General features: G+C 45.2%; 2 protein-coding genes across 2 annotated transcripts; both read right to left on the bottom strand.

The window, feature by feature from the left end:
• Positions 1-699: 699 nt before the first annotated feature.
• LOC310815805 (CCR4-NOT transcription complex subunit 6) lies at positions 700-11,076 on the bottom strand. Its single transcript, XM_083685735.1, has 12 exons — positions 10,868-11,076; positions 9,687-9,808; positions 8,906-9,092; positions 8,575-8,660; positions 8,350-8,454; positions 8,049-8,117; positions 7,709-7,866; positions 7,166-7,320; positions 6,717-6,871; positions 6,270-6,503; positions 5,811-6,013; positions 700-5,614 (listed from the first exon to the last, which is right to left on the bottom strand). Exons 2-12 carry the CDS (start codon positions 9,796-9,798, stop codon positions 5,402-5,404), a joined length of 1,677 nt encoding a protein of 558 aa, XP_083541861.1. The 5' UTR covers positions 9,799-9,808; positions 10,868-11,076; the 3' UTR covers positions 700-5,401.
• Positions 11,077-14,596: 3,520 nt separating this feature from the next.
• On the bottom strand, positions 14,597-21,471 carry simc1 (SUMO interacting motifs containing 1). Its single transcript, XM_083686367.1, has 10 exons — positions 20,935-21,471; positions 18,519-19,988; positions 18,147-18,400; positions 17,861-17,930; positions 17,589-17,749; positions 17,169-17,279; positions 16,770-16,901; positions 16,472-16,628; positions 15,122-15,206; positions 14,597-14,914 (listed from the first exon to the last, which is right to left on the bottom strand). Exons 1-10 carry the CDS (start codon positions 21,076-21,078, stop codon positions 14,703-14,705), a joined length of 2,796 nt encoding a protein of 931 aa, XP_083542493.1. The 5' UTR covers positions 21,079-21,471; the 3' UTR covers positions 14,597-14,702.
• Between the last annotated feature and the right edge of the window lie 5,844 nt (positions 21,472-27,315).

Below are 27,315 nucleotides of genomic sequence, written 5' to 3'. Positions count from 1 at the left end.
GAGTATTACATGAGCAGGTCTCGCTGACAACACCGAAACCTCTTAAATCACACCAAGGAGCGCTCAAGGGTGTGTAGACAGGGCTTCTTTCTTTTTTTTAAACAAAGAGCACAACAAAACTACAGGACCTATATGTTTTATATTTCAGTGATTTGATCATGTGAAGACAACATTCAAACCAAAATGCTGGAAATTGATTTTCACTTTAGTGGTCCTTTCAATACCAATCCCAAATTAAATATAGATCACTAGAGAGTTGCAAGCTCAGAACACAGATTGTGCAGGAACTTCTATGATCACTGAATCATATTCGTTTTCAGGCAGTGTTGGAATCTGAGGACATGGTGTAAAACATGCTCAATACCACAACCAGTGTATTTTAGTGATCACAGAGCACCACCTTGTGGCTAAAAAAGGTAATACAAATGTGACCCCGCAAATGCTATCACAGGTTCATCGGAATTAAAGGGGCACCTAACCAATTTTTAAACATACTGTTTATACATCATCTCCAGCACAATACCAGTGTCTTCATATGTGAAAACAGCAAATTGTAGTAATTCTACAAAAAAAAAGCATTGAAAATAATTCAGTGCAAATGAGGAGGCAGGACACAGAACAGATATAGAACTTATTTTTCAACCATACATGTAGAATCCACTGCAAAGAATAAGAGGAGACAGATCGAAACAGATATAGAATTTATTTTCAACCATAAGTAGGAAAATACATAGGTAGGTGTAAAGGAAACAAGCCAAACTTGTTACTAACAGAAATCTAGTCCAAAGATAACCAAGAAGACAGCTGAAGGATAACATAGAATAAGCATTGTTTACCATTCAGTCTCTTTAACAGTTTGTATTATTGATTTAAAAACAGCTGCCTTGATTTCTTATCTCTGTTGATGAACATTCTTGAACATTGTGCAAGTGTTTATTTCATTTTTGCTGGTATTCCATGAATGGTAAACAATATTGGTCCAGTGCATATACACAATGACACATATCAATAAATGTACTCAGCTGGCTACGGATAGACAATCCTGACCATCGCACAACTACCACTATCAGCAGAGACGAGGGTGACAATTTACAAGATGGAGGGATGGAGGAGACAAGAGTGGGAGGAAATGCTGGAATTGGATGGTCAGTGAGGCGGAAGGAATCCAGGGATATTGCCATGAATGTAGAGGGACAAGGTAAAAGATGTCTGACACAAAAGGTCCTTCAAATTGTTTGTTACCATTTCCAGATAAAATCCTTTCAAAAACCATATTGAAAATGAATTTGTGGGTTATTATTGCCAAGGTTCTGAAGAATGAAAACGACCTGAAATGAATAGAAAATGTCATTTTGTGAAAGACACCTTAAATGATGACATGAATGATGCAATTCAGCTGTGACACACAGCTGCTTCCCTTCCAGCCCTGTGTGTCATGACCATGGTCTTCTGATAGGATGTGTATGGCTTGTGAAGGAGGGTGCTCTACATTTGGACGGAGAACAAAACTACAAGCAGCTCTGTACACTAAGAAACGGTGTGCTTCCAAAGAAAGGCCCATATAAACGCCTAAAAGTCAACAAAGAAACAAATGCAAAAGTGAAAGAGCACAAAGAGTACAACATCTGATCACTAACTGCATGCTCAGGCTGATTCTTTCCAAACTCAGACTCTCCCATTTTGTCCTTCTCAAAGAAACCAGATTTGGTGGGTTCACAAAGTGAGGGGCGGGGGGGGGGGGGGGGGGGGAGAGAACAACCAATGGAACCACTCAGTGACTGTAGCAGCTAGCTAGAATGACAGCTTTAACCACTGTTAAGCACAACACAGTGAGATGGACTAAATAGTACTCAAATCACCACTGGAACATGTCTAGCTACCAGCAGAACGTCACTAGCTTAGTTTTACACAGACATTTCACACTAGTCAAGAACAGTGCTCTCTACAACTGTATGGCTGCCCAGGCCTAATGCTAGCGCACGCCTACTAGCCCAAGCAACATCCCAAATAAAGCTGTGGCAAAAAAAAAAGGTTGAACATCTGTTTGGAGAGTGTACCGACAATCAACTCCTCTTCAGGACTATTCCTTCTAGGAGTCATCTCTGTCTTTCAGTCATTCGCGAGTCAATTGATAACAACCAACTCAGTTTGCCAACTTGAAAAGAAACAAGGTCTCCATCATTGACAGAAGGAGAATAGTTTGGTTGGATACAAATATGGAAAACAGAGAGGAAAAGTAAGAACAATGTAAGAATTATTACCCTACAGAATCATTCATGATATACACATTAACAACACCATTCCAGTTTTTAGAAAGGAAACATGAGATGCATCTTTTATTCACACTTTACAAAAAGCTAGTCTTAAATCTACTACAATACTATACGCAATTCAGGATAAACAAACTGGACACATTGGTTTTTCTTCAAAACAAATAAAACATGTGTAGGGGACAAGAAAAATAATTCTGAAAAAGGAAGGACTACATTTACATTTCCAATTTTTTTTATATTTTCAATCAGTAAAACTTAATAAAATTCTAACTTTTACCCAATAGCAAAAGTATCATTTACTTTAAAAAAAGTGATCAGGTATTTATTATTTAATAATAAATGTGGTTGGGGGGGGGGGTGAAGGGGCTGCAACTGCATATACGATAAGTGCTCATCATCGCCTCCTGTTTAAAAATGTGACAGTTGCAACATTGAGCCACCATTGACATTTCATGTTCTGATCCGTGTGGTAACAAAACAGATATAGATAAATGGCAACATGTATGTCTTGTCTATCTGACCAATAAACAAGTGAATTCCCTGCCCCTGGTCCCCTGTACGCCTGTAAGCAGCCACTGTGACGTTGGAGTAGGAGGTGCTCAGTAGCGGAGGGAGTGGATATAACCATACAGAGAGGTTCAGCTAAGGGGATTAACAAGACACGACTTCAGTAATACACTGGTGAGATGTGTGTGTGTGTGTGTGGGAGGGAGGGGGGGGGGGGGGGGGGGGAAATCAGTGGGGTAGTGGGCCGGGGCCAAAGAGAGGCAAGGGATGGGGGACAGGGGCAAGAAACCTTGGGAACTGTGCTAAAGTACAAGGAACGGGTGCCTTACAAATATTCCATACCTGATTACTGGAGAGCTTGGTGAGGAAGGAAGAATATATACACACACAGACACACGTCACAACGTTGTCACAGCTCATACAAAAAAATGAAAAAGACGGTAACAAAACCAAAAAGGACAAAATCTTCACAAATGTCTCGACAGTATTTAAAAATAAAAGGAGAAGAGGTTGTTCAGGCGTTCACCGATTGTAAATAGTGCAAGACGACAACTGCTACGGTGAGGCACAATGTTCCGTTTGTACAACACAGGAATTATGGGGTGTTGGAGGTTTGTCAGTCACTGACACACTTCTCGGCGGGGGGGGGGGGGGGGGATGTGAAAATCACTGCTTTGTTGTGACTCACTTACTTCGCCTTACATTGGGATTTGTTTGAACTCTGAACGAGTGGTTGGTGGCAGCGGTGTGATCAATGGCTTGTTAAATGGGCGAGAAGCATCTGGCAGGGTTTAGTCAGAATCTATTTACAATCTGAGCGATATGCTAACAAAATCAAAACGACAGCGAAGAGAAAGACAAACAAAACGTACACATAAAAACCGGTAACTTAGGGGCGAAGTGCAAAGTAGTGATAGTGAATGCCCTGAACAACCTCTTACGTCTTTTGTACAAGCTGGTAATTTCAATTCATTTTAAACATTTAAAAATTTAGCCATAGTTTACAATACAATCTTTCTCTTTTTTCAAATCGGATCATAATTTACTCTTAGTACAAAAAAACGCCAGAAAACAGGTCTTATGTGGTCCATATACAATCATGTAAAGACTGAATCTATATTTCTATTCTGTACAAACACTTGTGAAAAAACCACTGCTGTTGAGTATGGAAATTATGGCTGGGAAAGTCACTACTGGCCTCAGAGACAGTGCTACAGATCTGCCTGTGTGTGTGTGTGTGTGTGTGTGTGTGTGTGTGTGTAAGGAGCTGTCAGGCAACTCCAGACAGTGAGAGGAATGCTGGTTTATCTCCTGTACATCAGCAAATACCCTCCATCTGCCCAAAAGCAACCAACAATATTGAAAAACATAAATATTGAAATACGCCCCCACCCGCCAAATTCCCCTGCCCCAGTCCAAAAGGTCCTTTATAGTCTGAAAGAGCTCAAAAGAACAAGACTAGCCAAGTCAATGCCTGTCATGTACCGTTAGCATGCAGGAGGGCCAAAACAACAGTGTTCAATAGGGGAAGGTAGCGGGCCTATGTCTAAATGGTTTTCAACTCTACTAAAAATCAATCCGTTTGGTTTTACCCAATTGACTTTCTAGCACTATAACCTGACCTCCGTGCTAACAAGCAATCTCCACTACCAAAAACAGACCAGGTATATTTGGTGATGTGGTCATCCTTTCCTCTAAGTATCGACAACATCAGAGTAAATCTCAGCAGGTAGTCTTTTGTTAGCATTGCCCCCCCCCCCCCCCTTGGGAGGGGGAGGTGACTAGGACTGGTAGGAGAGCAGTAGACTTGTAGCACCAGGGGAGATGACCTCAGCACCACAGTGACCTCAGACCTCTACAGAGGGACAGGTCTACAGACCCAGGACTGCCCACAAAGGGGGGGGGGGGGTTCTACTGGAGCTCCCTTCACTTACACTACCAGCCCCCAGACCCTGCATCACAAGGAGGAGTGCACTGATCTGGGGGGGGAGGGAGGGAGAGAGAGAAATGAAACAACCCCCAGGCCTTGGCTGGTGCGTCAGAGACAGACAGGTCGTCTGTCTTTGCTGGTTTCACATTTGTACAGGTCGGACAGACAATCAGCTACAGGCTTTATAGGGGTTGTTTCTCTCCTCTCCTAGTGTCCACACCTCTCAAGTGATACAGCTCTTCTTTTCTAACACCTGTCCAGCCAAGAGACATTGTGCCAACCACACAGGTCAGGTCAACAACATCGATGACAATTGGTTTTGTTGGCATTGCAATGTGTGGGCCAGGAGGGGGGTGTTCTGAATAAGCTACAATCCTATCCGAGTGTTACAAAAGTCATGGGGAGGGAATAGGGCAGAGGGGGGGCGGGGGAGGGGGTTCAAAACGCAAGATAATTTACACAATGAACAGGATTGACTTTAGCATTTCAAAAATGAAAACAATGAGAGAAAGAAACAAAAATATATAATATATATCTATAATAATAACAACATAAGAAATCCCTGTTGGCCAGACCTCACTGTACGATTATTTTACAGGTTTGTGTTGACTTCTTCCTTCAGTGTGAAGAGAGAGAAGCGCTGGAGGGAGAGGCTGTAGCTCCCCCTGGTGGTGTGGTAGAGGGGGACTCACTACCTGCGTCCGGGCAGGTGGAGGCCGTTGACCTGGGGCAGGTTGGGCAGGAGCAGCTCCAGCTGAGCGAACAGGGAGAAGTGGTCGGAGGGGATGTGGGGGTGCGGGCAGCCGCTGACATTGTTCTCTAGGAGCCAGTGTTGGTCCAGCGGACCCAGGATCCCCAACACGTTCAGCTGAGGCCTGGAGAAGAAGATGTAGTCGATGACACCCTGGGGAAAGAGAGAAGAGTGAGTGTGGAAAAGAACAACAAGACGACATGCACAGGTGGAGGAACGCATCCGTGCGGTCATGGAACAGTAGGCAGTGCCTCAAACCGTGTCCAACGTATAGAAAACGTTGTTGACGACAACATTTCTGTGTCGCAGAAAAATACCCAGTAACGAGAGTGGCGGCGACAGGTCTCACCTTGAAGTCGAAGGTGTAGTTGGTGTAAGGCATCAGGCCGTTCTCGTAGGCGCTCTTCAGCTTGAAGCCGTGGGTGATCCTGCTGTTGGACGTGCCGTTCTTGCCGTTGCAGTTGAAGTTGGTCAGGCTGTCGATATAGCGCAGCTCCTTGAAGTCCTTGTGGGTGCAATCCACTCCGCCGGTGCTGAGGTACTCCACCACACCTGGACAGAGAGAGAGAGAGAGAGACATGGGGGGTTTACTTCACAAGCCTCTACATTAAAAGACTCTTATTGTGAAATCCTTTCCAGAACGACAGAGGGCCAGACTGTGGGAGGCAGGATCACTGTGGGAGGCAGTGTCGAGCCAGGTTGGTCAATCAACCCTATTGACTCAGCTTGACTTAACACCACTTTTGAGATATGGAATACATCCAACTACTCAATCCGTTTTAATTAAGTGTCCCTTGAAGTCGCTCACCGGAGTCTGGTAGGGAGTTGAGGTCAGCACACAGCACCAAGGGGACAGCGTTGGTCTCCCCAGAGATAGAGGAGAGCTTGAGGCTGCGGGTGGCCTTGTCCACGATGTTCTTCACCTCCGACAGGAACATCATGGTCTGGACCAGCTTCACGTCAGAGTACTCGGGATCCCAGTGCATGTGGGCGTTGGCCACCAGGAGGAGCTGTTTTTCCATGCCATGCAGAGACTTCCCCGCTGAAGAGAGAGGGAGAGAGAGAGGTTACTTTTAAAAGGCAGAGGAACCTGCCAACTATGTACGAATACATAAAGCAGATGGCTTGACGCCGAGTGACAAATGGCCTGTAGTAACAGCTCCAATTCCTTCCGAAGCCCCACTTTATCTAGGTGGATCCTACATCCTGACCTAAGGGAGAAGGGGCTAGGCACTAATGAAATGGCCATACTCACAGGAAAGCTCCATCATCTCCTTGCGGACCTCGAGCAGCACAGCCACTCCAATGTTGTCCTTAGTCATCACCCTGTTTAACATAGCCTCTGACCCCTCAGAGTTAGCCATGGCTAACTGGTTAAACTCCACTGTGTGTTTCTGCACCAAGCTGAACCTGAGAGAGGAGAGCGAGAAAGAGGATTTAATCTGTTAATCATGTACAAATAATCGTATTAACAGAGGCAGGGTTGGGCGGTTGAATTTCAATACAGTAAATTCAGGAAGTAAATTGAATTTACAATCCAATGATTGCAAATGGGGGAATTACATTCAATGATTTGAAAATAAACTGACAATGAGAAGCTTTCCACATCAAACGTTATTTTGAATTTGAAATGCAAATCACATTCTTAATTGACATGCAATGCCCCCCCCCCAACCCTGAACAGATGTCCTCAAGAGTACCCACTTTTCGGTCCTGTAGAATATTGCACATCCGTCCACATGCTTGCGGTCCGACTCTGACATGGTTCTGGCTCGAGACTTTGGACTGAAGAACCCCTCGTACCCCTGTTCCTTCAGCTCTGGCAGGAAGTAGTTATAGTACTGCTCCGTCTCCACTTCCTGTTTAAAAAGAATCAATGCAATGAGTATGAAAAACGTAGACGAGTAGCAAGGGGATTGTTCCATGACATCATTGAACATACCACTGGTACCCTAGTTCTCCAGATAAAAAGGTAAATAATCCTCAAAGAAAAATTCATCTTTATTCCCAAAAGCAAATGAAAGAAAGGAGACAAGGAGGAGGCCACTGAACTGCTGACAGGGGGCTTAAAACAACGCTGACTCAAACCACACTGTGCTGGCTTGGACATTTTCCTTGCACAATCCCCTTTCCGGCAATGTTAGAGAAACTACGGTGGATGAGTAACCAGGCCAGCCTAGTAACAGCTCCGCCGGGCGCTGTGGCGTGACTTAAGGTTGAAACGGCCAACGGAGTTCCGCCCCTCACCTGTAGACTCATGATGTCAGCGTTGCAGCCCATGATCTCCTGCATGATTGACTTCTTCCTGTACTCCCAGTTGAGCGCCCAGGAGGGGCAGTAGCCGTAGAGCTGCCGTGTGGCGTACTTATCACACAGCACGTTGTAGCACATCACAGAGAACAAGGCTGAGGGGACGGGAATGGCACAGAGAGAGAGAGAAAAAGAGATGTATAGCATTCAATTCTACGAGTCTACGTCAGTGCAACATGTTGTGTAGTAGGGTACTGAGTGTGAGACAGGCCGGCGGCCGGTGTGGTGTGTGTGTGTGTGTGTGTGTGTGTGTGTGTGTGTCTGCTTCTCGTCTCACCTGCGGGCCGTGTTCGTTCCGGCTCCTGGAGTACGATCCACGACCGGGACGGGGGCTGCTCTGTGGGCACTGGAAAGTAGAGAAGATAAATGTCATATGCCACCATTCCGAACGGCAGGGAGGGACAGGACTGGAGCCTCTGGGTACACCGAGCGTTTTCCAGCCCAGGCAACCTATGGCAGCACCGCCAACCATTCTTGCGACCAAGGATGACCAAAAGGTGCTTCTGGTCTGATACATATACACGTTTTAAAATACAGTCAGAAAAACGGGGGGGGGGGGGGGGGGGGGGGAGACTTACTGCGTTTGATTGAACCTGCCAGATTGTCCAACAGGTAGTTCAGCAGTCGCCTCGTTCCATCATGTTCCTGGTAGAGGCTCATGATTTCTTGTGCAAGTGGGTTTCCTGTTAGCGGAGTGGAAGAGGAAGAGAGAGGACATGTTGAGCAGACAGATTCAAACCGCCAAGGAGGTACAATGGGGTCTCCAGGACAGAATGGTTACCAAGACGATAAGCCACACTCACCTTTCAAGCCCAGTGTTTGTAACTGAAACAGTTTCCCCAATTCGAATGGCAGAACCCGCAACTGGTTGTTATTTAAAAGCAGTTCCCTGTTGAGTACACAGGGAAATGCAGGTGTCAAGACTAATCCACTGACAAACGCCCCTTTCTGCACATATCTGCTCTGCAGTCATCACCATAAGCAAAGAAAGAAAGTCAACAGCAACAGTATATTCAGGCCATCACTCAACTAATTGCTGTGTCATTACGTATGCCGACAACAGAGCATATAAAATGGAAAACAGTCTAAACTCTAAGAAGAAAGAAGAAGAAAAACCTCGTCCTACTAGCTCACCTGAGAGATACCATGTTGCCGAGCTCTGCCGGCAGGCTCCTGATCTTATTGGACGACAGATCCAGGTACACCAGGTTGTGTAGTTTGGCAATGTCTGGCGGGATGCGTGAAAGCGAGTTGTCACCCAGGTGCAGGGCAGTGAGGTGGGTCAGAGTCCACAACGCTGAGCTGAGACTCCGGACTTTACCTGGAACGGAAAGAGATTCGACAACCATGCACAGGTGTTCTCTCCTTTTCTGCTTTGCATGGAGTACCATCACAGAGACTCATTTCCATCTTATTTGAATGTGCATAAAAACAAGCAAAACACTGTCTCTGGAAAGTATTGCTCCACATTCTGGTTTGCAGAGGAATATACAGATCATATTTAACATATGGTTCTCTATTCAAAGGCAAAAGCAGCAAACAACTCAAATGATAAAAGCAGTATTCAATCTTCAATCTAATGGGTACAGTGACAACTATTTCACCCACAATCGACAGATTAAATCACTCATTAAGGCCACATTAGAGGGCCTTAGTAATATAGTGATATGACCAATAGTAAGTTAACTCTCTCAGCTATGACAAATCACACAACATGATGTAATGTAGTCTATGACAGTGGTTTGATTCTCAAGTCCAGGTCTGTGCTGTGTTACAGCATCACTGAACAGTCATGAAATATGAGCTGACATTGATTTATTTGTTTTTAGGGGCTACACAGCATTCCCCCTTACTTGGTCCTGATATCATAACAGCACCCCTCCACTGTATCTGGGGCACCCCCTGCCATGCTCACCACTGATTTCCAGCTCAGCCCAGTATGACTTCTTCCCATTGGCTGCATCCTCACTTGACATAATTGTGTACATCCGCCTGGGGTCTGGCGGGTCATATTTTTCCTTGGGCATTCCTGTAACACTGTGGGAAGAATCATTCGTTTTCAAATTAAATGTAGGTCCAGTACTAATAAACACAGACATCAGTCTGAAGGGGGAAACAAAATAATATCCTCTGTGGCTGTACAAGCATGTGCTAAGAAATATGACAGGTCATGACATGTAGTACATTACCTCTCAAAGGGCCTTAATATTTATCTATCAAGATCAGACTCATGACATGCCATGATCTGTGTGGACCAAGCAGAATGTGTCTGGAAAGCCAACTTCGAGTACACTAGATACTAACTTGCTTTGCTTATCTAACCATGCGACAGTTTCAAAAGATGCATTCTTTCAGCATTGCACTCATATCAATAAATTGAAGTTATATAATAGGCTACTCATGACCACAGCAACCTCACTGAGTAGCTCTACATCCTCGTTACTTAGCTCGCCGAAGTCGTCGTGCTTGAGCTACACTTTAGCTTAATACAGCTTGTTAGCTCCCTAACTACTTAGCTGGCTAGCTCAGTAACTCTTGACAACTAGTCTTGAACCATAACTTGCATACAGCACAATGACAACGGCAATGATAGCTCTGTCAATAACAAAAACTCTGTCATAGCTACGTTAGCTAACAGATGGCATGCTAACACAAGAGATTGAGCGTTGAACCTTTTCAGGCCAGGAAAACAGTATCAGCTAGCTAGTAAACAAGAGGTCTAGCCAACTTATGTCTAAATGTAGCACGCAAACCAAATGAATTAATAGATCAGCAAATCATTTCATTACAGCCACTCAACATTGCTCATGCACAAAATATCAAAAGCTTAACATTGGGCTGACCACATGAGTGAGCAAACTAATAGCTACAAGCTAGCTAGCTAACTCGCTTATGCCTTATGGCTAGCCTAGTAACCAATTGTATGCTAGCTCGCTAGCTAGCTAGCTAGCAATATTTCGAAGCTGTCCCGACTTTACACAAAAACACGCAAGGAAATTCATACACGGAACGACTTCAGGCTATAACAATTGCATTGTGGATCTCTTGCTCTCAAGTAACTCATCATAGTTAGACACACTGTTGATTTTCTTTTACCTGCAAACGCATACCAAATTGCGGTGACGAGTTCGTGTTCTTTTGTTTCTTCTAGTTCACTCGCTTCCGCTGCTGTATCACACGGAGCAAACAAGCATCGTTGATGGCGACTGTCAGAATTTTCTCTTTTTTTGTGGGACCGTGATAACAACGCTTCATGCTATTGGTCAGCACTTGGATCGACCGAATCAGCTGCGGACTCGACTACACCTGCGTCCCAATTATCCATCCTTTACTCTGAAGTGTACACTTCTTCACTTCCTTGAAATAATCGGCTCCTACAATATATCCTATGCTTTTGATGAATCCATGTGGGGTAGCGGACAAGTGTGCACTTGACTTCAGGTAAAAGTGTGGAGAATTGGGACACGCATGAGTTTTACTCGATACATTTTTTTTTTGTTATTCTACAACACATGCTTGCAGCACAATAAAACCACAAACACTCGCTCAATGCAGTCTGCTTTTCTATGACTCACATGATAGACTGGACTAGAACTGGATGTTCACATAGCTTAGACATTTACATTACATTTTACAGCATTTAGCAGACGCCTTTATCCAAAGCAACTTAGACAAATGTATTTGTTGTAAGTAAGTGAATCGTCTATCCATCAGTCGTCATAAGAAAAAGTAATCTACGCTAGGACTAGGGCCTATTGGCAGTCACAATGCTAGATATATATATATATTTTTTTATTTTTTTTATTTTATTTACAGTAGAGAAACTTGTACAGGGGGGTAGTGGGGATGAAGAGCTCTTTAGGAGGAACAGTTAAGATGTAGCCTGAAGAGATGGGTCTTCAATCTACGGCGGAAGATAGGTAGTGACTCTGCAGTTCTGATAGCAGTGGGAAGCTCGTTTCATCAGCGGAGTGCCAGGACAGTGAAAAGCCGTGACAGAGTAGCGCGACTGCTGCATCCACGTAGAGGCAGCGGTGCCAGGCGGCCAGCCGAGGTGGAAGAGCGGAGTGATCGGGCAGGGGTTTGGGGGCTGACCATTGATTGCAAGTAGGGAGGGGCTGTTCCCTTTGTTGCACGGTAGGCGAGCACCAGGGTCTTGAATCTGATGCAAGCTGCTACCGGGAGCCAGTGAAGGGTGCGAAGGAGGGGGGTGGCATGGGAGAGTTTGGGGAGATGTAACACCAGACGGGCAGCAGCATTTTGGATGAGCTGCAGAGGCCTGATGGCAGAGGCATGGAGCCCGGTCAAGAGTGTGTTGCAGTAGTCAAGGCGAGAGATCATAAGTATCTGGACCAAGAGTTGTGTTTCTTCTCTGGTGAGGAATGGACGTATCCTTCTGATGTTGTAAAGTACAGGAGTGTGCTGTCACTGCAATGTTCGTCGCACAGGATAAGTGGTTGTCAAGGATCACCCCAAGGTTCTTGGCTGTCTGGGAGGAGGTCTTGGAGAGGGCAGGCTTTCCCCAGGAGGAAGAGCAGCTCAGTCTTGTGGTGAGGTGGTGGGCTGACATCCAAGCGGAAATGTCTGCAAGGCACGCAGAGACACGTGTTGCCACCTGTGAGTCAGAAGGAAGGAAAGAGAGAAAGAGTTGAGTGTCATCTGTGTAGCAGTGGTAGGAGAAACCATGAGGAAATTACAGAGCCAAGAGATTTGGTATAGAGGGAGAACAGTAAGGGCCCTAGGACAGAGCCCTGGGGGACCCCAGTGGTGAGGGCTTGTGGAGAACACAGCGATCAGTTCTGAGAGGGTGGAGAGAACGATCGGGTGGTTTACTGTGTCGAATGCAGCAGACAGGTGGAGAGGACAGAGGGAGGAAGCTCGAGCAGAGTGGAGGGCCTCCGTGACAGCAAGGAGAGCAGTCTCAGTAGAGTGCCCAGCCTTAAAGCCGGATTGGTGAGGGCCAAGGAGGTTGTTCTGAAGGAGGTAGTGAGACAGTTGGTTAGAGAAAGCATGTTCAAGGGTTTTAGATAAGAAGGAGAGAAGGGATACCGGCCTGTAGTTATGGACAGCAGACAGGTCAAGAGTTGGTTTCATGAGAAGAGCCTTGACTCTGACTGTCTTGAAGGCAGCTGGGACAGATCCTATGGATAGAGAGGACTTGATTATGGTGGTAAGGAGCAGAAGGAGGTCTTTGGAGATGGATTGTAGAAAGAGGGAGGGGATAGGATCGAGTGGGCAGGTGGTTGCCCACTTGGATGTGACCAGTTTTAGAATATCATCAGAGGAGGGGGGGGGAAGCTGACCAGAGACCAAGTGTAGCGCAGTGGGTTTGGGAGGAGAGGTAGCAGTGTTGGCAAGAGGTAGAGAGAGCTGCTAATGTCCTCAACCTTCTTTTCAAAATAGGTGAAAAAGTAATCCGCAGACTGGGAGGAGGTGGGTTGAGGAGTGAGGAAAATGTAGAGAACAGTTTCCTTGGGTCAGAGGCAGAGGATTGAATTTTGGAATGGTAGTAAGAAGCTTTAGCAGCTGATGCAGATGAGGTGTAGTTGAGGAGGAGAGAGAGAGATGAGGTTTTAAGTCATCAGGGAGGCCGGTTTTTCTCCATTTCCTCTCAGCTGGCCGGAGCCCTATTCTACAAGCTTGCAGGGTTTCAGACAGCCAAGGAGTGCGTGGAGAGGATTGTGCTGGCCTTGAGGTCAGTGGACAGAGAGAGTCAAAGGATGAGGAAAGAGTGGACAGGAGGGTGGAGGAGGCTGCATCAGTGGATAGAAGGGAGAAGGATTCAACAGAGGGTAGGGAGGGTAAGACAGAGGAAGAGAGCGGTATGGGAGAGGATACAGTGTGGGTAGAAACTAACTGGGAGGAGGTGGATTTGAGGGGAAGAGAGAAGGATACAAAATGATTCAGAAACTGGAAAAGGGGTAACAGTAAGGTTGGAGGTATGGGAGGATCTGGTGAAGACAAGGTCGAGCTGATTGCCCGCCTTATGAGTCGGAGGAGAGTGGCACAGGGTAAGGCCAAAGGAGGAGAGAAGGTCAAGTACCTCAGACGAGTGAAGCTGTTCTGAAGTTTGACAGGGGAGGTGACAGGGCAAGGAAGTGGAGGGACATGAAGCAGGCGTAAGCTGAGATAGCCTCTGCTTTCCGGACCGCTGACTGGCAGTTCCAAAGTGCTCCCGCGACAGTGATGTCGTGATCAGTTGAGCATGGTGGGTAGATTGGAATGGTTGCGAGGGGAGGTGTAGCGTCGATGTGTCCTCCTGAGGGATGAAATAACAGGAATGGGGAGCAAGCACATTGTGATATTTGCCGGTATAGAGATAGAGGCTTTGTGGGCAATACAAGATGTAGGTAGTAGTACTCAGAGTAGTGAAAAGATAAACAAATAAAATAAAAATACTTAGTAGTTCGGCCTTCCTCGATGGACTCCACAGATCTTCTTCGTGTCAGGAGGCTGTCGCTCTATGACCGTCAAGATAGAAATGCAGATTCTGTAATAGTTGATGACTAGCAGGGTAGCAGCCCCTCCCACCTAATAATCAGTTAACGACCAGACAGGTTTCACCACTCAACTCCAAATGTATTAGTCCTGGTCCAATGTGAGCAGGAGTTAAATACCTTGCAGAATAGTTTCAGGCCCTCCCACTGGAGATTGACAGCAATTGGCTTCAAACAGATAGCTTTCAACAGAAACTAGGTCCCAGAGCTTAAGGCAGGATAGCCACAGCAAAATACAGCAATACTACTGGAGAACAGGCTTCACCACTCAATTCCAAATGTATTAGAGACTGTCTTAGTAAGAAAGAAAAAAAAACAGACACACATAACTGCTTAAAAAACTAAATATGTTTTAATTAAAAAGTAATTTCAATAATTCAATTACTAATACAGAAAATAAATAACTTAAAACAAACAAAGCTTTAAGATTCATGTCAATGCTGACAGGAGTCCAACAGGTGATTCTGCAGGTAGGTGAGGGATTCGTGGATGTGTGGGGGCAGGGCTTGGCCCAGGTCGGCCTGTGATCGGGACAGGAAGGCTTCCACAGCGTCCTGCACAGAGGACCGCGACAACGTATCGTTCACTGTCTGGATTGGGGCTCGACTGTACCCCGCTCTCTCTGTGATGGAACAGCGTAGATGACCTGGTGGTGACAGGGTTTTTAAGCGTTAGAAGGGGATACAGCAAAAAAATGGGGGAAACAGCGCTTCAAATATCTGCTCATTTACTGGTGCTATCATGTTTCATCAAGGGCTCTTTTGTGGTCGTCTAATCAATGCTCAATAAACTGTGTTCAAACTGTTCTAAAAGGCTTTTCTGTTTTGTGTCTGAACTCTTCCCTGTTACCCACCTTTCATCACTTCCCTGTAGCTTAGGAGCAGCATCCAGAGGAGTTGGATCAGCTCCTCCCACCTCCGCCATCCCTCTGCACCATCCTGGAAAAGAGAGGACACACTGACTCAGACAGGCGCTTCACTGATTTACTAAACTTCATAAATAGGGGTCACTTGATGTCTTAACGTTGGTCATAGACGTGTTAGCCTTTACTCAATGACTCTGTGATGGAGAGGACGTGAGGGTGCAAACAATCTTCACTCTCAGGTTGAGTGAATCCTCTCTGTTCTAAAAAACCTCTGTGATGATACTGTAGGAATTCACTTTTTCACTCGAAATAAAGAAGGTGAGACTGACACCAGTGTCTCATCAATTGGGATAAATCAAATGAATAATTCATTATCGTTCATTCAATATGCAATCAATGTTCTAAAAACCTAATCAATAGAAAGAAAAAAACTTGCAAGGAGAGAGCAACAACAGACCCCAGGTAAAATTACAATAGTTGTTTACTGGAAGCCACAGCTCCCAAAGACTCTCTGACGAAAACTTGAACATTAATTTGTTATGTACTGAAAAGACCTTGTAAAACATATGCGTGGGGGGGGACAGATAACTGATGAATGGAACTTAGTCCTGTGCCGCAGTATCTCAGCCCAGGGCCATCGTTGTTTAAATTCCACACCTATCTTAAGTTCTCAAAACATGGCTTCTGAAGGCTCTACTTCACACATTATACAGCCAGTATTACTTGTTTCTGAGTATGAGTACATAACTGTGATATGCGTTTAACCTTTAAGAACACACTGGTGTGACGGCCCCTGCTTTTCCATAAAAGCGTACCGTCACACGGGTGTGTTTAGAATGTAGCTACCTGAGTATTCCAATCGCAGCGCAACAATGACCCTGTGTGGGCTAGCACTATGGCTCGATTGCTAACACAAGCTAACATTGTTCTCCTTCCGTCAATAATCACTCGCTACATCCTCCGTATCATTCATGCACAATAACTGCGCAGACACCTCCAACTTGTCCCATTATAATTGCAACTTTATTTGCGCAATATCAGCGCATCCACAGTTTGAAATGCTAGCTCTGCATATCCCCAGTCGGCTGCTCTAACAATGACTATAGAATGCTACTATAGAACACTTGTGAAACGGCCTAAAAAAACCCACCCAGTTGAATACAATGGTAAAAAAAAACCTACGTTCTTAAAGGTTAAACATTCAGTTACATACATTTTAAGACATAGTTGGTCACAACAAAATGTAAGAAATAGCATGTATGGAAGTTCAATAAGAGGCCAGGACAGATTTCCATTCACAGGACCAATTCCTGTGTTTCAGACTCCTTCAATACTCACCGTGGGGTCTGGTGCCAGTGTGGAGTTCTTCAGGAAGTGCAGCAGCAGACTCAGAGACATGGGCAGAGGGGTCTTCTGTAGACACGCGTGCCCCAGCAGAAGCTCCAGTAGCTTACACCTCAGCAGTCTGCTCTCCATGGTCTTCAGCAACAGCATCCTGGGCACAGGAAGAGAGGATTGGAAGGAGAAAAGAGAGACACAGCGAGCAGTCCCTTCCTTTCATAAACCCTCTCTGCATCTCCCCAATCCCTTCTTCATTCCCACTATCCTTGTTTCCCTCCTTCTCACTCTCCCTCACCTGTGCTGTCGCAGTGGGACAGAGCTGATGAGCGCCTGAAAGAGCTCCTGGCAGAGCTTGCTGGCACTGAGGGCAGGGGAGCGATCCACCTCCAACGCCAGGGAGAGCATCTTCTGGAAGATGGCCACCATTCTACATAGGAAGCCAAGAGGTCGAAGGGTCATCATTGAGTATGTTTACTCTTAAATTGAATACAGAATAAGGGTTTTGCATGTAATACAGACACTTTTTATAGACATAAGTGGTTCTCAGCAAGGGATGCATCACAGAGAATGTGACGGCTGTAAACATGACTGTTTCTATGCAGAATGCTTCAAACTGTGGTCTGATTTGACTGTGGCGGTGCTGAATTTAGGTCCTCCAAAAGTTAAAGGATGAGTCCTGTCCTGTGCCACTCACTCGATATGTTCATTTCTGTCTTTCTTAGCTTTGACTTCTGTGTCCGCAGTCACATTTGCTCTGTCCCCTGTTGATTTCATGACAGCAGCAAACAGCCAATCGATTACATCTCTGGTAGGGAGAGAGGGCGGGGCAAAAAAATACAAACAATAAAAAACTATCCTCATTGTCATACACACTACAGACTACCGCTGTACTGGTGTACTACCACCCGCATCTTTTCTTTTCAGAGCTGAATAATATACGTAATATATACAATATAATATACAATATAATCACCCTGTATTTTACTCCCCCAACTCACTCTCATGGCCATGGAAATATGTCCATTCAACTTGTGAAATGATAATATCCTGTTCTGACGTGGATGTGGTACACTTATTTCATAGCCGGCTTCTCCTCGACAGACGCCATGCTCACCTGACTTGAGTGAACCGCAAATCACACGACAGGGTTGTCTTGGCGATGGAGTGGTGGAGGTCACCGCAGGAGATTTTGACCCGGAAGTCGTCCTCCAACGTCTGCAGGACGTACTGCAGGAGCATACGCACGACCTCACAGCGGTGCCTCCTAGGAAGGTTCTGGGAGAGAAAATAGCATCATCATCAGTCAGATCCTGCTGTGTTGAATAAACAAATTTTCTCTGCCAAACATCTAGTTTCTTGGCTGCTTTGAGAGGTGTTGTCTCCTACCTGTTCAGCCATGACTGACACCAGCAATTCCCAGTCCCATGGAATGGTCGTCTTATCGGTTTGGTGGTGCCTAGCATGAGAAAACAGAGCCATTTTACCCTCAACAACAGACTTGGCACACAGTCATAATTAATATAGTCCTCGCTCCCTCTCTCCCTTATGGCTCCGGCCCTGAGATCATTCCAATGTTACCACTCTGATAACTTCAAGGAAGGGAAGGCAGGAAGGAACAAAGCATTTTCAAAGCAAGCAAATATTCATGCAGGGCTTTTGATAACTCTCTCACCTCTGTGTCCTCATCAACAGGTTGTAGGCCTCTTGGCAGAGGAAGTCTTGACTCTGGTGGTCCAGCAGGATGCCCCTGAGCAGATGGGAAGTGATGTCGATGGGAGGGTAGAAGCGGGGGTGCAGGAGGTCAGACAGCAGCTGCAGGGTCCCTTCGGGGTAGTTCTCCTCGATGGTGCTGTAGACCAGGCTTAAGCTCTGTCTACAGAGCTGCTCTGGGTCCCCGAAACCATCATCCTCTTCCTCCTCATCATCCTGTGAAGAGAGAGGAGAGGTTACAGTAGGTAAGATACTGTAAATGTGTGGGACTGGTGATTAGTCAGAGAGAGAGAGAGAGACACACACACACACACACACGTACGTCTCTCCTTACCAGGCTTTGAACTGGTCCTGCCATAAGTGTCATCAGCTTCTTGTACTGGATTGGGCACACATAACGCCTGTCCACCTGACTGACATCCTTGTGAACCACACAAGACACCCTATCCCCAGCCACGTCCTCTCCATCACTCCCATTCTGCAACACCCCACGCACTGGGTTTAAAGCAACGCTGCAGGTTTCAAGTGATCTATGCCCAGGTTCCTCGTTCATCTCCTCACTCCAGGACCCAGACATGGCGGGGTCAATAGGGATGCTACAATCGTATGGAGGACTTACAATGGCCAGGTCAGCCTCAGTCTCATTAAGCTGCTGGTCTGAGGACTCCCCAGCTAGTATATCTTTGGAGGTAGGAGTGGGGGTCCTGTTGGGCAGGTTCTTAATGCTGCGGGATCCCAGGCTGCGGCAAGGGGACACGGAGCCTGTGGCAGGCTGAGGATGGAGGGGGGAGCGCAGGCGAACCTGCTGGTCTGAATCTGGAGAGGGGGAGCAGGGCTTGGATGGGGGGCTGGACAAGGTCTCTGGGTGTTTCAATTCCAAACTGCCTGTTGCTGTGCCGCCGGTGGGTGAGGTGTTGGAGTAGCCGGGATCCCTCTGTGTTAGATCCTCAGGTGGAGATGGAGAGAGAGGCCTCCCAGAGGGGATGTGTGTCGGTGAGTAGGTGTCGTTGTGCCGAGCTTCACGTGCACTGCAATCATTTGAGGATGCGAGAGGGTCTACGTTATCTGGAATGTGATGGGGGCTGCCTATGCTTTGAGGGGGTAGAGAGAGAGCGTCATCTCGTAGTGTTTGTGGGGACCCTGGTTCTTCCCTTTTCTTTGCCTCTACATGGGGAGACCCGCTGACAAGACAGGTCAAATGTGCTTCCTCTACAGTGGAGATTGGCTGAGGTTCATTTGAAATGACGTTTAGGTTTGTTTGACAGGTGTTATTCTTGGAGTTTGGGCATTCTAGCAGTGCACAACCTCCGTCCAGAGGTTCAAGAACCCCTGAGCACTGTTGAGATTCCTGAGTTATTTGGCCTGACAACTTTGGTGAACATGCCTCCTCTTCAGGGTTTTTATATGTAGGCAGACTTGGTGATTTTACAGGACTTTTTAAAATATATTTGTCTGAGCATTTCATTGTGTTCTCTTTCTCAGGTGGTTCAGTTGAAGACTCCCTGAGTAAACCCTGATTGGATCCTAGAATATCACTGTCTCTTGCCTCCAAAACAGTAGGGTCCTCTCCTAGCTGTTCCTCCTTCTGAGAACATCTGGTGTGTGGACCCTTGAATTTTGATAGTGTCTTTGTCCTTTTACATCCGTTGGATAGTGGACTTACTGGCTCCAGATCACCCTCATCTCGGAAGCAGTAGTTATCTAAGTCCACCACTTCTAGAGGAGAACTTGTATCCCTTCTCATGCGCCTCCTTGGTGGTGGTAATGGTAGACCCCAACTTTGATCGGTGAGGTCGAACACAAACTAAGACAGAGAGAGGTGAACAAAAATCAGTTTGAGGTGTTCATATTCAATTCACATAATAAAACATATTATGATATCTTGGCCAGGTCTATTCATGAATTTAAAACATGTTTGTTACAACGTTGTTATCCCAGATGTCTATTTTATTCTATTGTCAGATGTCTATTTTATTCTATTGTCACTTTATTCTGTTGTTGTTGTTTGTGATATGAGCTGCTGTAAAGCCTTAATTTCCCCTCTGGGATCAATAAAGTCTAATAAATCTGAGATAGATAGATAGATAGATAGTTTTATCTTATTTTGGACAATCAGGATCATTATCATTTAGCTAGCTAGCTAAATTGGCTGACTGGGTAGAGTTTTGCTGGTTAACTTAACTTTTAGAGTCACAGCTTGACAACTAGCGAGACACTTACTGTAGTCCTTATCCCTGGTTCACTGAGTCACTTCACTTTTTTTACATGTATACAAACAACAATAAATGTATTGTATTTACGAAAAAAATTATGTTAGAGCAACTTGAGACAATGGAGTTGACAGACAACTGACGCGACAGGCGTTAGAGATTTGAAAAAGTGACACTCTGTGACATATGGCTCGCTCGAGCAACCTGTTGACATTTTTGGCGCCATGTCTTTCCACTCCGTTCCCGCGGGTCGTCATAACTAATCACCTGAATAATATCTAGTCCTAACTCTTCACCTTAAATCATCTCTAGCCATCACTTTTAACCTGAATAATCTCTACTTGTTCTTGCTTTGGAGCGTTTAGCACCAATGGTACTCAGCCCGACAGGTGACCCAAATTAAGCGCTCTTGAAATTGGGGTACTTTTTTGGGGGGGGTGGGGGGATTGAACTGGATTCGTTCTGGTTCGGCTGGGAAGTGGCAATACAATCTGGCAACCCTGACTTTCATGATGTGGGGCGAGCGGACCGCATTCTTACCGGTCCAGTGTAGGTAGCGACGACCCATTCTTTTCTGATGAACGGCGTTGCTTCGGCCTTAATTTCATTGTCACTGTAGACACCTATAACCTCAATGTCAGAGTCCTCTTCACTCTCGGAGCTGAGCAAAATAACCTCTTCCATCGCTCGCCGACTCTCTTCACTCCCAGTCGGCTAGCTAGCCATTCCGCTAGCTAGCTTGCTAACCAGCAAACCAAACGAACGCATTCGAGTCTATTCCCGATAGCTGTCTATCAGAACACCAACCCAGATAAAAACACTGCTGCGTTTGTTTTCTACCTGGTTCACCTCCGCCTCTAAACGCAAATCCCTAACTTTCGTTTCGATTTTAGTCACGCGATTCAATCGACTTCCTCCGTTCCGTGACACCTGCCGCAGTTTATTTTTTGCTCTTGTTCTGTTCGTCAAACATAAAAGGTCTTGTTTTTTTTAGCTGAAGTATTTCAGAGTCTGCAGCCTAAAGCGTTTTAAACATAGAAGTTCACTCGCTAGTTACTGTTTCAAGTACACCGTGTAGCTCAACGTGAATGTGACATTGTGCATTTCCTTGTTAGTAAATCGCAACGTTAAGTGTGGAGCCCTACTGTACGTTCAAGACAAGACCAGTAGAGGGAGCACACGGAACACAAGTGAGAAGGAAACCTTCAAGGATGAACCGGGCAGACAGGGAGACAATCGATGAGTGGGATCAGGCAGTTCAGTGTGTGAAGGAGAACATGAACTGGAAGCAATACCTTTATTCTATTGTCACCTGTGCATAGGTGTTATTGACCTGTGTTTTGTATGTCTTGTTGACCTCTCTCGTTCTGTTGTCTCCTGTTTTGTTTCATGTTTTTCTGGTCTTTTCCTTTCTTTGTAATGTCGGAGTTGGTTGGCTTGGATCCCTGCATGGGATCAAGCTCTGACACTTGACAGCCCCCTCTGGACATGATAAAAGAGCCCAATTATCAGTGACATTCAAACCCAGGGGCCGTAATGTCACGAAGCACACTGTGACAGAGGGGGGAAACAGGAAACAGCTGTAATTGGCTTTTGCAGATGTAACATCAGCAAATGTCTGCACCATATTTGTTAGTCGTGACGCATCATGGACAGATAGCCAGTCATTGTGGTGATATGGGCGTTGAAGCTGTATCCTACTGATGGGAGAGACTGCAGTACTTTGTTTGAGTTTGAGTTTATTGAATTCTTGCTCGCAGTCAACAGAGTGAATTGTGCAGAATACACATATACAATTCACGATGAGATTAATAGCCATTTTCACAGCCACTCTCTCCTAACCTGTAGTGAAGGTAGCTTCAATCGGATGGCCCCATTTCGTATTATTATTCTCCATGCCCTTCTCTGCACTGTACTGTCCAGAGAGGCTTACTGTTTCATATTGCAGCCCACAAGCATTACACTGGCATAATCCAAGCATGGCCTGATCAGTGTTGTATCGATTCCTACAAGATCTTCTGTGGGCAGGCTATTTCTTGCCATCACAGTTAGTGGGGCTGTCTGGACATCAGATTCTGATCTCAACCTTTCTGTTTAGGAACGTGTTGTTGAATTCCATCCATTTCTTCAATTGCTGTGCCTCTCTTTTACACAGAGGTGTCACCTTGGATGTTTTCCAGGCGTATGGCCCTGGACAGCTGCAACAAAGAACATAATGTGCACTTTCTGTGCTCCCACTGATTCTGTGTGGCAATAAAAGGCATGGTAAATGATATTACTTTTACTGAGATTTCACATTTCTGGCATGTCAGTCGCTCAATATTGGGGGTAGAAAGGTGATTTTCGCATTGTTATAAAGGTGAGATTTGGCTCTCACCTTCAGCAGTATGTACCATTAGATATATCATAAAGAAACAAGAAAACAGCTCAGCAATCAAAATCACATCCTCTGGACCTCTGTTAACGTCATGTCTTTGACTTTGACTCCTATGACGTCTCCAGGACATCATTATGGACCAAACCGTGACCTTACTGGGATAGTCTTACAACCATTACATCCCCCAGGACGTTCTCAGGATGTTCTAGGGACATACATGGTCATGTGTACATTCTGGGGACCTTATAAAAACTTTCTTCAAACCTTTTTAGGGACCTTCAAAGGACATTCTCAGGATTTATGTTTACATCCTTCATGGTTAGGATTTAAAGACATAGCTAATTGCTTCCCCCCTCTAACAACTCAAATTATTTACATTTATGTATTCTTTTGTAAGCTAATACTCAGTTACATGCTGGACATTGAAGAGTGGCCATTCCTAAATCTTAAATTATTGATATTTGACTTACCTCTGTTCTAGTGCTATGGAATATCAATGTTATTCTTACCTTTCATCATTCTTACCTTTTCACCTTTCATCTCTGAAAATGACTCTTGAGAATTTACAGCTTTTTTGCTGCACAATAAATGACCTCCGAGAGGTGCCGTGAGACTTAAATTAAATTGCGTAGGAATGCAGGAAATACACTTAAAATTGCAAAAGAAAATCTGGGGATGACCCCCAGACCCCTGCCAAAAGTGTCGGCAGACATATCAAATCAAACCTACGCCCATGGTTGTGAGCCTTTTATATAACATGTTTGAAAGGTAGAGAGGATAAAAGCTGACAGACTGCCTGCGCCTGTGGAGCTGAATAAGAGTTTGAGCAGTGGTTTGGTTTTGTGTGTGAGGACAAGGGCCTGAGGTGCAGTGAGCCACAGTTTTATACAGAGACAAACAGACTGAATTTAATCTACAAAAGCTTGGTAGAGCATCATCACCTTGATATGTCTGTCTCTTTATATAGAAAGTCAAGGCTGCTCACAACACAAAAGGCTACAAAACAGTGATAAATTATTGAATACCCTAGAATTGTAGGTATTCTAACTTGCTGTTGATAAGATGAATCCAGACCAAAATGCCAGCACTCTGTAGGTACAGTAATGTGGATGTTGAGGACAAAATTATTTAGGATTCGAGTACATGTAATAAGTTATTGTATTGTGTTTGAAGATTTGTAATGTTCCATTTCCAATCCAATGAACTGACTTTATTTTGTTAGTTTTGGGAATCACCATAAATACTCATTATCATTATCATTATCAAACCTGATGTGACTGACATTCAAAACAGCAGTCATTTTGAGGGAAAGGTGATCCAAGTTCACTTGGATAGGGAGGTAGAGTTATGGATTACTCTCATTCCTAAACCTCAGATGAACCTCAAAACACCACACCAGCTAGTTGCCATACATGGACATGAAACAAGCAACAAGCACAGCTCAAACAACAAGGTCCGCACCCTTACATCTCCTTACATACCGATTTTCCTGACAGAAAATATATGCCTACTGGCCGATATTTAGAACATTCCCAAATGTACTCATCCCTCGTGGCCATGCTCAGATTTAAATTTCATTTCACTTCATTTGCTAGAGACATATTTAATTTAACTGCTATTTTTCATTTTACAGACCTTGAAATGAAAGCATTCTCTGGATGACAGCTTATGCTGTAATTACAGATTTGTTGAATTTCGGGACTGAAACTTCAAATAGATTTGTTAATTTCAACCCCATTATCCACGTCTGCCAGGAATTTATTCGCACATTAGCTTAGGAGGGTCATCTTGTCAGTGAAATCCAGGTATGACTAAAAGGCTGCCTGACTGAGAAGCCATTAAGAAGTGCTGCTTCTCTCAGAGTTTTACTCCTCATATCTTTCCGTTTCGCATAGATGTTTTACTGCACTCTTTTACATATCTCGTTGAGACTGTTTTAGGTTCAGACTGGAATCTGAGTTGCATTTACTAGCAACACCATGCACAGACTGAAGATGAACAACGGCAAAGAGCAAATGATTCCCCGTACAAGAGCCACTTGACTTGTGTAAGAGACACAACTTCATCTCTGTGATCCTCTGTCTCCATTTCACTAAATGCATGGATGCAGGATGGCTCTGGCGATGAGGTGGAGGGGACAGCGACTGTATCCCGTTCTAAAAACGTCTGCTCCGTCAGCACACAGTGATAAACCCAATCGTCCACCGGTCACACTTAATGGGATTGAATAAGGACTGAAGAGAGGCTTTAAGGAAGGACCTTCACCCTAGACGCTGTGTCACCGTACACATCCGAGAGGGATGACAGGTACACACCACAGAGATAAGTCTATTTACCCCTCAGCATCCACGTCCCCTCGGAGCCCAGATTTCCCAGAGGAATTTTTCACAGATAGCAGAGTTTACACACCCAGTGGTACACCTGGGGTCAATCCTATTTCTATTCCAGACAGTCTAGGAGATATATATCTCGTCAATAGACTAGAACTAAAACCGTTTTGTTTTTTTTTCCAATTCCTGAGATTCATTTCGATCTATTCAATAAACAAATGGATAATGAACTGGAATTAATTGGAACAGCTCAGTAGTGCAAATGACAACATCACAAAGGCTACATCCTGCAATCTCGGCTATCAGAAGGTTGGAGAAATGAACTTGGTGGAAGTGCATAACAGTTTATTGATCAGATGAGAACTTGCAGTCAGGATATGAAAACTATCGATCTCCATGAAAGTACAAGGCCATTGTGCATGCTGTGGCAGTCTGATTTTTAATGAATAATACACTAGAAGGATGTTGGCCAGCTGAGAATTGAGAGATGAAGAAACAGCAATGACTTTGCTTACTGCAGCATTTCACCAACTCTTGTGGCACAAAAGGTCAAATGCATTACTCTTATGTCTTGCCATATACACATTATGATAATGGGGATGCTATGTGTGTTCATCCTTGACAGCACTGTAGAAATATTCCTTTTGTGTCTTGGCGTTGGAATCACATAAGGACGTAACATTGAGATAATAGTAGATTGTTATTCAACCTGCAATGCGGGGGAATAACAGCTCTGATAGGCTGCTGGCTGTGGCACTTAGCATTGCTGCAGGCTGACGTGCATGCTTGGCTCTTGGCCTGTCAGAGAAGTTGTTTTTGGTCGAGGTCAGAGTGGCCTTTGGACAGGGGCTGGCGGGGGGCACCTGTGGCCCCTGGCATTGGCAGAATGGCAGATTGGTGGTTGGCATGGACGACGTGACAATGAGAGAGATGCTGTGTCGATACCACATAGTGCTGCAGCAGGGATGAGGAGAGAGCAAAGAGCTCGACAGGGTGGACCAGATGGCCGGGGATGAGGGAACCGGCTGAGTGGAGCTGCGTGGACACACACCAGTGACAGAGAGAAAGAGAGAGGAGGGAGCGAGTGAAGGAGGGAGGGAGAGAGGGAGGGGGGTGGGATGGGGTGGTGGGGGAGGGGGTGGACACTGAGGCTATATCTCAAAACAACTCACCACTGAGCCCCATACGCCTCGACTCAACCACTCTGATGCCTGGAGGAGAACACCTGCCATGCCTGCTCTCAGATCCACTTTTCTGCCAGTCAGCCCTCTCCCTGGTGCCAGGCCAGCATGGCTCCCAGCTGAGTGGCAGAGCGTGCCAGGCCCGGAGACAGGAGGGCCTGTTGGCCGACCAGGACGCGATGACTCAGACACCCTGCCACCCATTGATGCCTGTCACTGGCCACCGAGGGCGTGATGGGCGCCAGCGTCTGACTGGGCCCACACCCATCGCCTCCAACAGAGAAAAGAGAAAAACTTTGTCCACAAAAGAGTTTAAAAGGGTCTGGTGCCTTTAAAGGGTCAATCTGGGATTTAAACAACAAAGCTGTCTCCCTGCCACTTTTTTTGGTAAACAGCTGATGGATGGGGCTGGAGAAATCTAACCACTCTCAATTTCATAGACAGAGTTATGGAGGCCATGAGATCAAAATGATAGTTTTAACCATGTTTTGAAGCTGTACAGTGATTCTTTACAATTGCATTGTTTAAAAACAATGGAAGAACACAAGCTTATATTTTGGCTTATGATAAGGGGTAAGACAGTTGAACTAAGTTCATGAGGCATTTCAAAGTTCTATTTTTCTAAAATCAATTGCTATATATTATTCATTTAAATATATAAATGATATAAAATATAAAAATGGATGTACCAATCCCAGATTCTACCTTTAAAGAACAACTGTGGATTCAAACCTCCGGGACTGGCCTGCCTCTGTGGTGCTGTATATAGTGGAGTTGGATGGAATAGTATTATGCTAGAAGAAGCCTTTTACCTACAGATATTCACTCACCAAACACTTTATTAGGAACACCTGTACACCTTCTCATGGTGGAGGTGGTGTAATGGTGTGGGGAATGTTTTCTTGGCACACTTTGGGCCCGTTAATACCAATCAATCATCACTTGAATGCCACAGCCTATTTGAGTATTGTGCCTCCATCTTCTAATGGCTACTTCCAGCATGATAATCCGCCATGCCACAAAGCAAAAGTCA

This window comes from Argentina silus, assembly GCF_951799395.1.
Source record: "Argentina silus genome assembly, chromosome: 15".
NCBI classification, from domain to species: Eukaryota; Metazoa; Chordata; class Actinopteri; order Argentiniformes; family Argentinidae; genus Argentina; species Argentina silus.
Note: the sequence above shows the minus strand (reverse complement) of the source record. Positions and strands in the feature narration are given on the sequence as shown.